The sequence below is a fragment of the Eptesicus fuscus genome, chromosome 14 (assembly GCF_027574615.1).
Source record: "Eptesicus fuscus isolate TK198812 chromosome 14, DD_ASM_mEF_20220401, whole genome shotgun sequence".
Taxonomy (NCBI): domain Eukaryota; kingdom Metazoa; phylum Chordata; class Mammalia; order Chiroptera; family Vespertilionidae; genus Eptesicus; species Eptesicus fuscus.
Genome location: NC_072486.1, coordinates 34,378,919 through 34,391,447, shown reverse-complemented (window position 1 = coordinate 34,391,447; position 12,529 = coordinate 34,378,919). Strand labels below are relative to the sequence as shown.

Sequence of the window (12,529 nt, the reverse complement as noted above, 5' to 3'; positions counted from 1 at the left end):
CCTCTACCTCCATCTTCGTGGTCTCTTTCCTCACAGGACTCATTCATAATTTACCTATAATGATGCTATGATGATTCCTCCCTACTAAGGACTCCTCTTCTCCATATTATAAGGTGGAAAAATCTGGGAAGATTTTGCTCTACAAGTTTGTGGGTCTAGATACAATGTTTAGAGTGGTTAATAAGGAAATCAAGTTAGGTGACCAGGAGACATTTGGCTAAACTGTTCAGAAGGAACATTTGGCCATGTACTTACTGTACCATAATATATTGAAAAAAATCATAAAGTCAATTTTTATCATACTAAGAAGCATAGGTGTAACGTCTCCTGACACAGGTGAGTGGCCTGCTTCTTCATTTTGCTGTTAGCTTATTAATCATCAGAACATGCACAAACCAGACCCTTTGCCTCTTTGATTTAAGGCAGCTATATATTCATCTTTAATTCTGCTGCTAAAATGGAAACAAAATGTTTTTCTTCATATACAAAGGTCAGCACAATGAGATACTCTTATGTCCACCCATTTGTCCTTCTTGTGGCTATCCACTCTCCTTTGTGAGATACCTGGTGTAAGGACTAGTACAATTTGTATCCATGTGGCTAACCAGTCCATACAGATTTAACATACCAAAACCTTGCTTCATAATTTATGTTTCCTAACAAGGTAATAATTTGATCAAAAATGAAAGAGTAGATGGAACTGAGAAGAATGTAAAACAGTGTGTTAGTTTGGTCTGATTTTTCTCTAATTATTCAAACTTCAAATGGATGTCCGAAGTACTGTAACTTGAGAAACACAATCAAAGGATGTATGTGAGGAAGGAATCATTAGGATCATTTTCTCCCAAATGTCTCTAGAACTAAAAGATTGAGTTTTATCTTAGTTGCTTAAAAAATGCGTGGATGTGTCCGGCCAGCGTGGCTCAGTGGTCAGAAGTCAGCCTATGAACCAGGACATCACAGTTCAATTCCCGGTTGGGGCACTTGCCTGGGTTGCATGCTGGATCCCCAGTGTGGGGCGTGCAGGAGTCAGCTGATCAATGATCCTCTCTCATCATTGATGTTTCTATCTCTCTCTCCCTCTCCCTTCCTCTCTGAAATCAATAAAAATATATTTTTAAAAATACATGGCTGCAAACTTACTTTTGAGAAAAATATTAAGCCACTTACTAACTTTTTAAGGTTTAATGAAGTGAATATATTCAAAGGGTTCTAAGTTACATACATATATAACACATATACATATGTGTATAAATATCACTGAATTTCCTTACATTTATTATTTCTTTGTTTGAATAATCAATTTGAAATTAACTATCCATTTCATTTTTTACAAAATACATCTGGAATTACCTGAAATTATTACATAAGAATAAAAGTCCAGGTATCTACCCTGTGCATGAGAATTTTGTTTGCCATCTTAGATGGAAGCAGTGAGTGGGAACAGCCATAATTTAAGCTTACTTTTTGTTAATGGAAATGTTATTTTTAAGTTGAGGAACACATTTTCCCTGTATTTTTCTAAGTACATTTTCCATTAGACTCTATTATACTGACTTTTATTTTGTATTATGTATTGTGCTTTCTCCATGTATAGTAATATGGCTACTTCAGCCTTCCTAGTCTGTGTATATGAAATAATAACTTAAAATTTTCAGAGGTTAAAATTAATATTTTTTACTTGCAAATATGAAGCAGAGAATAGAGAATTATTTTTCCTTCCAATATTCTACTACTGAAAGGCAGTAAATTGAGGCCCATTTGACACTTTTCATGGTGTCGTATCTTGAGACATCTCTAGTAGTGAAGAATATACCAAGACACATCTGCACTGCCACACTTAGTTCTGCCCTTTGCCCAAAGGAAACTTTTAGCCTTTCATGTTGAAAGCAAATGGAAGTTACCTGAATATTATTGGTGTTAAGAACTGAATTTCTGGTTAAATATAATATTGTACAAAGAAAGGATGACAATATTAAGTTTTTGGCTAATTTCCCCTAAGTCACTTATTTTAATGGGCCAAAGTAAAATAACAAAAGAAAATCTTTAATTTAATCATTTATAGGATGTTTTGGTCAAAATGGATTGCTAGTCTGAGTGTTCAGGCCATAAAAGATTAAGTCCGCAAAATTCACTGAGCCTAGAGTGAAAAATCATACATGCGAATGCTTTTCACTACAGAAAACCTTTTAATTTTTCATCTTATTTGATTATGCTGCCATTATATACAATGCCTATATAGAACTTTAATGCTAACCCCTGCATCACTGTAACCAGAAATTAAAGTTTATGCTAAAGAATGTTCAAATTTGGGGTTTGATCAAGAAAGCTACAGTGTTTCAATGTATCAAATGCAGATAAGCAGTATTCTGGTTAAGCATGTAAGTAAAAAGAGAGAATTCTGTAGTAACATGTAATTTTAAAATATTAAGCTAAAAAAGTAAAGAAGAATGCACCATTCTCAACAATAAAGATAAGTTTAAAAAAGAATGTACCTATCAACTTATTTACTACATTTCAGAATAAATTTTAATTCCACTTGACAAAACATTTTGAAAGACAGGAATGAATGGAAAGAAAATGATGTGGCAACAAAGAAATGCAAATGATATACTATAATAATATGAATTATACAAGTGACAGATTAATGAATAAATAAAATAAATATATTAACAAAGTAAAAAATTACACAAAGTGTTTGGGATTATAGTGGGAGCTGCCAAGAGATACAAATAATTATAATAATGAAAAGGCAGTATGTTAAAAGTATCAAAAAAAGAAGCCTTGTGTTTCTTACCCTTTGCAACAGCATGGATGGACCTAGAGAATATTATGCAGATTGAAATAAGTCAGTCAGGGAAAGACAAATATCAAATGATCTCACTTATACGTGAAATCTAATGACCATAATAAACCGACGAACAAAACAGGCCCAGAGGCATGGATGCATGGAACAGACTGACATATCTAAGGGGAGTGGGGGGACAGGAAGAGATTAACCAAAGACTTTATATGCACACTAGAGGCCCGGTGTACAAATTCGTACATGGGAGGGGTCCCTCAGCCTGGCTGGCAATCGGAGCCGATTGGGGCTGTCTCGCCCAGTCCCAATCAGGGCCAGCCGGCCTGGAGGAGGGACCACGGGAGGTTGGCCAGCCATGGGAGGTTGGCTGTGGGAGCACAATGACCACCAAGGGTCAGCTCTTGCATTGAGCCTCTGCCCCCTGGTGGTCAGTGTGTGTCATAGTTACCGGCCGGTCATCTGTTTGTCCAGCTGTAAGGGTCGCTTAGGCTTTTATATGTATAGAAATGCATAAACAAGGGACACAGACGATACTGATGAAGGCCTGGATGGGCCAGGGACTGGGAACAGAGGGGCTAAGGGGTGGGGGAATTGGGGACATCTGTAATACTATTAACAATTAAAAAAGAAAAAAGAAAAAAGCATTGTGTATAGTGTTTGAGAAGCTCAGCCTTTATAATCAGAACTGGACTAGAACCTTAGCTTTGCTGTTTCCTAGAGCTTACCCCTCTTTAAAACAGCTATGATATTTACCTTACCATTAGTTATGTGGGTTAAACGATAGAGAATGGACTTAACATAGCACACAGAATAGAGTAACAGGTAAATTAAGAGTATTATTTTGGTTTCCAGCAAAAGCTAACTTAAAACTGATCAATATGGGGAGTTCAGCAGCAAAAGTGAGTGCCACTGGGGAGAGGAGCGGCCAGGTGTGACTTTTCTGATAGGGCTGATGGGAGGGTGCACTATCAGGGCACAGAGAAGGACTGAGTACAGGTTCAGGAGGGAGAGCACACAATTACTTTCAGGAATTACACAAAGGCCTATTGACTGGTGTTCTGTTTCTTACTTGGTGGGCAATACTAGGTTGTTTGAAGTTATTTTGGAGCCATACTTCAGAGCGCTGAAAAAGCTAAGCTCAACTGTTAAGTCAGGAGCCTTGATTGTGGGATACAGAAATCTGGGCAAGTATACCAAATTATCTAATGGACTGTAAGAAGGAAACAATAAGATTTTTAGTGTATTTTCAATCTAAAGTTATAATTTGCTAACTTTAATGAAAAGACTGACACCACTATTTATTTCTCATGTCAGTTGGTCACATGGTCTGGGGGAATCCTGGGAGAAAACTGAGGTTATATTGTAAGGAAAAGATATAGTGAGGCAGTCATTTCATGCTCACCTTTATATAACAGCTTATTTTTTTCTTGTTTTGTTTTGTTAGGCAGATTTGTGGCTTGTATTACCCAGTTTCAACTAAACCACCTTTTCTATAATAGGTAAGTGGTAGACAAAATATTCTTTAAAAATATTTTCACAAAAAGAGCATGTGTTAAAGATAATACTAATAATGTAAGAAACATAAAGCAAGTAATAAAGAAGCTTACACTCCGTATTGTTATAAGCTTTTCATCAGCAACTTTACAAGGTAAAAGCAATGATTACCAAGTTGAATCAGTTCTGACACAAGTTGGGCAAAAATGTTTGATGGTACCAGAAAACTATTCAATATCTGTATTTACATCTATTATTGCTAATAACATATTTGCCTACACACACAATGTGTTTTTGCATTATAGTAAGTAATATTATGACAGGATCAGAAACTCACATTGTTTTCAGCAAATAAGTACTAGTATTCTAGTACTTTATAAATTTTTAGTAAATTGGGTAATAAAAACATAATATTCATATGCATTTTCTTACTAGTGTAAGATAAAAGGTCATATGTCATTTGGTGAAAGTTGTTTTTTTCTGCCTTGTAAAAATAGCTAAAGTAATATGTAGAAACTAATATGGTGACAAATCAAACTGCATGTCTTCGTTAGCAAATATTATTAGAAGAAACAAAAAAATAACTGTGGAAGGTTTGGGGAAAACTTATTAGAGCAAAATAAGTATCAAAAGGTTACATAATAACAGAAACATGATCAGTTTATAATGTTCAATAATTCTGTTTCAATAATTTTTTTTAAAAAATTACTATTGTGAGACACAAAGAAATAATATACCAATGAAGATAGCCTCCATATTGAGGGATTTGTATAACAAAGGTATGTATGTTTTTAAATAAAAAACTACATATTAGCCTGGCTGGTGTGGGTCAGTGGTTAAGCATTGACCTCAGGAGGTCGCTGATTGATTTTAGATCAGGGCTCGATCCCCAGCAGGGGGTGTGCAGGAGGCAGCCAACTGATGTTGATGTTTCTCTCTCATTGATATTTTTATCTCTCTCCCTCTCCTTCCCCCTCTCTCTAAAAATCAATAAAAACATTAAAAAACAAAAAATAAAAACCTACATATTAATTACTGAGGAATAGCTTTTCTGACTGAGTTATTTTTTTAAAGGGTAAGATTATAGAGATAGCAGTACATATAAAATTCATTTACTTCTACCAGTTACAAGTAAACCAGAAATGAATAGAGTGCCTTATGATTCTACAGATGTAGTACATGTTGTATACTACTGAGATCTTTATATTTTGAAGTATATATTTTGTACTAATTTAGAGAATAACTATGTATTTAAACCACAGAGGTTTACTGATTATCTCACAGGAAATTTGAAAAGTTGTAAATGTGAAGATTTAATTCCTTTTTAACAAAAGTAGAAGAATTGAAAATTTGCCCAACTTTTGGGTGATGACAAGTAGTTATCAGCAATATACTACTTATTAGGTACTTAGGAAGAAAGTAAACCCTGGTTATCAGCAATATGCTACCTTTTGGTTATCAGCAATATGCTTCCTTTAATTAGGAAAAAATAAACAATAGTTGTCTCTTCAAAAAAATTATGATGTGAAAACACTCCTTTGAAGACAGATATTTGGAAATTATGTGATTATGCTATATGAAATGGCATGTCATTTTTTTTTAAATATATATTTTATTGATTTTTACAGGGAGGAAGGGAGAGGGATAGAGAGCTAGAAACGTCGATGAGAGAGAAACATCGACCAGCTGCCTCCTGCACACCCCCTACTGGGGATGTGCCCGCAACCAAGGTACATGCCCTTGACCAGAATCGAACCTGGGACCTTCCAGTCCGCAGGCCGACGCCCTATCCACTGAGCCAAACCGGTTTCGGCTGGCATGTCATTTTTAAAGGCTTTCAGATCTGCTCATTTAACAAACTTTGCAGAGAATATTTTATTCTGTTTATAGATCTTTCAGATAAAGAACTCCGGTGAGCTTCAAAGACATTTGTTAATAACATATTTTAAAACACATCATTTTCTGATAATTGGTATCAAGGAAGATTAACATTTATTTGTGGAATTTCTACAATTAAGGAAAAATTTTGTTTTCAATTTCAAACTTAGAAAACAGCAAGATTTGGCAAGTACAATCTTTGATCCACTTCTTCCAATTCTGGTATATGTTTGTGGATTATCTTTTTTTTGTTATGATAGCCATGAAAACTAAATGTCAAAATATAAAAATAAGCTTAACTTACAAGTTCAATTTCAAATAACTCTATCAAAATATTTCAGACCCAGATTTTCTAAAATATTGAAGCACAGCCAATCAATGCTCTCTATAAAAAACTATAATCAAATTTTAATATGGTCAAAAGTATCTATATTTAAATACATATAATAAAATGATAATTTTTGTTTATTTCACTGATTATTACTTTATTTGTCAATATTTTACATAGTAATAATATATTAGTAACTTAATATGTACACTTAATTTAGAAATAAAATAAGTATATATACACATATGTATATATTGAGGTTATAAAATAAAAGAAAAAGTCAGGATAAAAGAAAATTATAGTAAGTGACAAAGGTGCAAAATAATATAAAAACTAGAAAATATTAGGATTGTTTAGGTTGTATTTAACAAACAATAGAAAATCAGTAGATGTATGTGAGCAATAGAGTTAAACTGTCCAAACCCTGGAAAATCATAATTACCTGATGAGTATATACTGGAGAAGGGAGAAACAGAAGGCATAGTGACCAGTAACAGATTATTTAAATCACTGGTGAAAGGTCATAAAGGCCATGCATAGGGTACTGTCTTTAGGAATAGGAGCTAATGAACTGGAGTGTGATAAACTGGATGTGGAGAACAAAGAGCATGTAAGAAATCTCAGTTCACTCATCCTGGGAAACTAGAGACAGGGTGAATGGTGGTGCCATTATCAGAAATAGAAAAGTCAGAAGCAGGAACTTCCTCTATACAGACTTCCAGCTTGCAATCAGGCTTTGAAGTGGGACAATATATTGAGTATTTTAAAATGCAGGTCTGACCATTAAAAGAGGGGCAAAGTACACAAGTGGATTTAGGAATTGTTCATGTGACTTCACTAAGAGAAAAGACAGAACTCAAAGGAGAACAAGAAACCCCATGGTATGGAGATTGGGAAAGAGAGAGTAAAGGTCACAATCAAGAGCTCAGAAGGGATTATCAGAAAGACAAAGAGAGAACAGTAAGGGAAGAGCCATGAAAGACAGGATAGTCTCACAAAGGGAGAAATGGTGAAAAGCATCCCCTCTGCAAGTGGTTAGCTAGAAGCTATGGGTGGTGGTGGTGGCTAGATCCGGATATTAGAGTAAGGAATACATAAAAAAGCATCTACTTTCTCTGACTCTAATAAACTCATTTATATAATAAAGGGAGATTAAGATTTATTTAACGAGCTATACAACACATACCAAAGGTAGCTTAGTAACCGTGTGTTAAAAAATTTAAACAACAACAAAAAAAAACTGAACCAGAGTCTGGATGGACTACAGGTTCTAATTAGACTTATCATATTAACTTTTAATACTAATAAATCATTTCATTTTCCTGCAAATCATTGCTAGCATCCAGAAGGTGGAGGGACTGAGCAAAAAAGAAGGAGGAAAAGAGAAAAAAAAAAAAAAGAACATGGATAGGAACAACAGAGTAGTGATTACAGAGGGTGGGGGGAGGGGTCAGTGGAGATGAAGAAGGGTAGATGGGAGATAAATGATGGAAAAAAATAAAATAAAAAGAAAATAAATAAATTTATTCAACCAGATATAATGTAAGATTTCCTGTAATCTGAAAAATCAGAGTTCTTCTAAAATTGATATTATTGCTTTTGTAAATATTGGTTAAGATGGGGCACTTTTAAAAGTTTCTACTAAAGAAAAAAAGTATATATATATATATATATATATATATATATATATGTGTGTGTGTGTGTGTGTGTGTGTGTGTGTGTATATATAATTGAGATTATGCTTGGATTATAAATAACCCTTCAATATTAAACACATTGAGCAAAACTACAAACAGAATACATTAATTAAAATCATACTAAAATGAACTTTAAAGAAATGACATATGTCTTAAATGTTTCCACTTTTTTTGCAATCACAATTGTATAATTTTATGGTTGAACACAACTTGAAAGGCTTTTTTAAATGAGAAAGGAACTTGTTGACTCTTATTTAACCAAGTGGATAAGTGAATAGAAACTTAAAAATACACATTATTTCATATTAAAGGAGGATACTGATTTTATGTTCATAGTGAAGAGAAAAAGGAATAACTTAAAATGGTAAGAAACATTTCTTTATCACTCTACAGGATGTGGATAAATTATCTAATAGACATAAAAGCTAGAAAAATAAATTTTATGTCTATGCTTTAAGTTAGATTAAGCTGTCAAAAAAAAACACACACAAAGTTCTTCATTTTAGCAATCAACTGTTACACTTTTCTGAAAAAAACATTAATCAAAGGATTTTCCTTATATAATTACCATTAAGCACTCTATGTACTTAGGTAAAAATTAGTAAACTATATACATAAGACTGTGCAAAGTTAAGAAAACATAACTTACTGTTTTTTCTTTCCCAGGTTCCACCTGATCAGGCTTCGCTGCACATACTTCCTGTGGCTGATCTTTTATTTTTTGAGCTGCCCCATCATCTCCCTCAGGCAATGTCTGGAGCATCCCAGGCTGTAAACCCTCCATCTTCATGGGGGGTGGTTTCTTTTCTTGCTCTGCCTGAGGAGCCACTCTGTCTTCAGGCGTTTCTTCAGCAACTTGTTCTTGAATTTTAAGCAAAGTCTGTTTCTGTTCCTCCTCTAGAGCTGATGTTTTTGCTCCTGAAGGAAACTTTTTGTCTTCAGGAGGTGGCTTTTTGTCCTCGGTGGTTGGTTTTTCTTCTTCAGGAGGTGTTTTTTTTCCTTCAGTGGTTGTTTTTTTCTCTTCAGGAGGTGGCTTTTTGTCTCCAGTGGTTACCTTTTTTTCTTCAGGAGGTGGCTGTTTTTCTTCAGTGGTTGGTTTTTTTTCTTCAGGAGGTGGCTGTTTTTCTTCAGGGGTTGCCTTTTTCTCTTGAGGGGCTAAAGCTTGGTCTTTTTCTTCTTTACGCTCTTCTTGTTTTTTATCTGTGGTTACCTTGGGAGGCATTTTTTCAAATAAAGGTGTTTCTTTTACTTTTTCTGGTATGATTTTTTCACCTTCTGCTTTTACTTCTTGTTCCTTCTTTTTAACTTTTACTTGACCAGGCATTGCAGTTTTCTGAGGTGATTGTTCTGTAGGGAAAGGCGTAGGAGAGGCTTTTGGCCCTGATGGTGCAAGAGGCATTTTGCCCATGTCTCCAAGCTGCCCGGACATCGCTCTCTGGGTTTGGCAATTTAAACAAAGCCATTCTTGAATCTGCAAATAAAACAGCATGGAACAGATTAATTATATGATAATGTATTTGTTTCACTGAATTTACCTGAAGCATAGTAACCTCCATCTTGGGTAAATACTGCTGTTTAAAAATTTAGCCCTGCTATTCTGGCTTCTGTAAACATTTGCTTGATTAAATAATAGGGAAAAATAAGACTACTCCCATTCCAGAGAGGCCATAAACTATGCCCCAGACAGAGTTGTCAGTGCTGGCGTCAGGACCATATTTCTTTTTGAGATATGGTCTCAAAGTCCTGGCCCAGCACACAGGACTTTTTCTCAGAAGGTCCGGAAGTCTCGTTACAAATTTGGAAGACAAAGAGCTGAAAAACATATAAATAAGAAAGACTTCCACCATAGTGGGCCCCAGAATTTGAGAAGCAAGATTTTCTCTGGGCCCGCTAGCACTAGCAAAATGAAAAGGACTCAAATAAATTTGGCTTATTGATTAAGTCGTCTTCTGATTTACAATATAATACACCAAGGTTAAATCTGGCAATTTCTAGTTCTTTTTTGTATAAGGAGAATTGGGTCACTGTTTTCTAAATCAGTGAAACGGTGATTTTAAAGAAGACTGCAAAAAGACTATTTGAAATAAAAAATATGAGGGATCCTTAAAGATGACTAATTTACTCTCCTCACTATAAAAAAGAAAATAAATCTTTAACATTAAGACGGACCCAGGGAAATACCCCCTCTCTCTCTTTTTCTTTTTGTGAAAAATCTGCATTTGTTCCAAATAGGACTATTAAATTTCATAGTAATTTCCATTTAATCGCCAATTCATCAAGATTTTTTTTTTTTTTATCCTATAGTCGCGTATCTCTTAACTTGGGTCAAAGATAGCTCTATGTACCACAGTAGAACTTTACAAAGTATATGGAGATTTTTCAAGAATCATTTAGGCATAATTCTCTATCTGCTGTAGAATTAAAATAAAATTTAGTTTTTAATAACATTCACACTTATGCAATTGAACAAGACACATTCACAGGCTCCAATTGTTTGGTATCTTTACCCCCAGTTTTTTGTGTTTTTTTAAATATATTTTATTGGTTTTTTTACAGAGAGGAAGGGAGAGGGACAGAGAGTTAGAAATATCGATGATAGAGAAACATAGATCAGCTGCCTTCTGCATACCCCCTACTGGGGATGTGCCTGCAACCAAAGTACATGCCTTGACCGGAATCGAACCTGGGACCCTTCAGTCGGCAGGCCGACGCTCTATCCACTGAGCCAAACCGGCTAGGGCACCCCCACAGTTTTTTGAATTGCTGACTAAAACAGTTCTTTATATCTCTGCTCCTCAGTGTAATTCATGGGCTACCTTTGCCAAAATTTGGTGAGGACATGCAAATTCATGGGAACTACACCAAAACTATTTTAGCAGGATCCTGGTGTAGAAGAAGGTGGATCTGCCCTTTTATTAAATTATTGGTTAATTATTTTGCAAGCTAAGACTGAAAACTCTCTTAAAATATGTACAAATAATTATAAGGGAGACAGATTACATTCGACTAATAATGTTATAGAATTTTTCCCTTACTGATGTACATTGCGCTTTTTTTTTTTTTTACTTTTTATTACCTTGCGCTTTTTCTTACATTATACTTGCTATCATGTAAAAAGTAAAAGCTATACATACAGCTTCTAATTGTTACCATTTAATGAGTTCTTATTCTGTAAAGTACACAGTTGGAGGCTCATACAAAATAGTATTGCATTCATATGTTTCATTGTCTTCTGCAAAGTTCAATTTCAAAATGCGTTTCATACTACTACATCACTCTTTTCAGTTGCATAACTTAAATTATTTAGAGACAAAAATCACTTACTGTCCTAAGATATTATCAGATATATTAAGTTTCATTTCTTACCACAGTTTCTAATTTCTTTAGAGACCTTAAAAAAAGTTGCTTTATAATGGCTCTTTTGAAATCTGTAAGCCACTATAATTCTTATTTGCTGATCTAAAAAAGTAAAGACTAAAGTCAAATATTTAACTTCAGGAAAATGCTGTCTACAAAACATTAGTATTATGGATTAATTTTCTCTTTATGTGTATGATCATCCAGTACCAATTCCCTTCTTAATTTCCTTCTTAAGCAGCTCTGAAGTGAATTGTGGCTTTTTAATGTAAGACTTTATATAAAAGTCTTAGGGAAAAAAACCCGATTTGATCCCTTATGTCAAATACTAAAAGCTCCAGCCCATGTGCAGAATTGTCCCTGGAGGAGATACTTCCATATTATCTACAGAAAATCAATCTTAATCTCTGCTGTGGTTTTAAAAACTTGGTTGAGCCACATTTAGGAAATCTTCATTCAGGGCCTGACATTTTATAAAACAAAACAGACACAAAGAGCTGTATCACTATGCTATTTTGTCAAATGGATTCTAAAATCCAAATTCAAGTGTGTGCTAACCATTTCCATCCAGGGCATATTCTAATGTAAACAAGGGAATTTTTAGTATACCAAGAATACAGGTTTAATTACATTGGCAATTCTTTCTTTTTAAAATTCTTTATTGTTTAAAGTATTACATATGTCTCCTTTTTCTCCCATTGACCTCTCCCTGGCCACCTTCATGCCCTGCTCCCCCCCCCCCCCGCACATGACCTCACCCCCCTCATATCTGTGTTTATTGGCAATTCTTGTCAATTATAAAATATGATTATTTTATCTAAGTTTTGGAGAAATATTATTCTTACAAAATTCTCCTCTCTTGCTACTTTCACCATGTAATACCACAGTGGTACACAACTCTTGTTAAAAGGTGTGTTGAGGAAATTAACACAGTGACTATTTCAATATAGTATATTCAGTATTTTCACACAT

General features: G+C 34.5%; 1 protein-coding gene across 1 annotated transcript in view; it reads right to left on the bottom strand.

The window, feature by feature from the left end:
* PCLO (piccolo presynaptic cytomatrix protein) overlaps positions 1-12,529 on the bottom strand; it is a 289,574-nt gene that overhangs the window by 162,764 nt on the left and 114,281 nt on the right. The window contains exons 4-5 of the mRNA XM_054726345.1: positions 9,255-9,671; positions 8,850-9,149 (exon numbers count right to left, since the gene is read on the bottom strand). Of these exons, the coding sequence (XP_054582320.1) occupies positions 8,850-9,149; positions 9,255-9,671 (717 nt within the window). The remainder of the gene's footprint in view (positions 1-8,849; positions 9,150-9,254; positions 9,672-12,529) is intronic.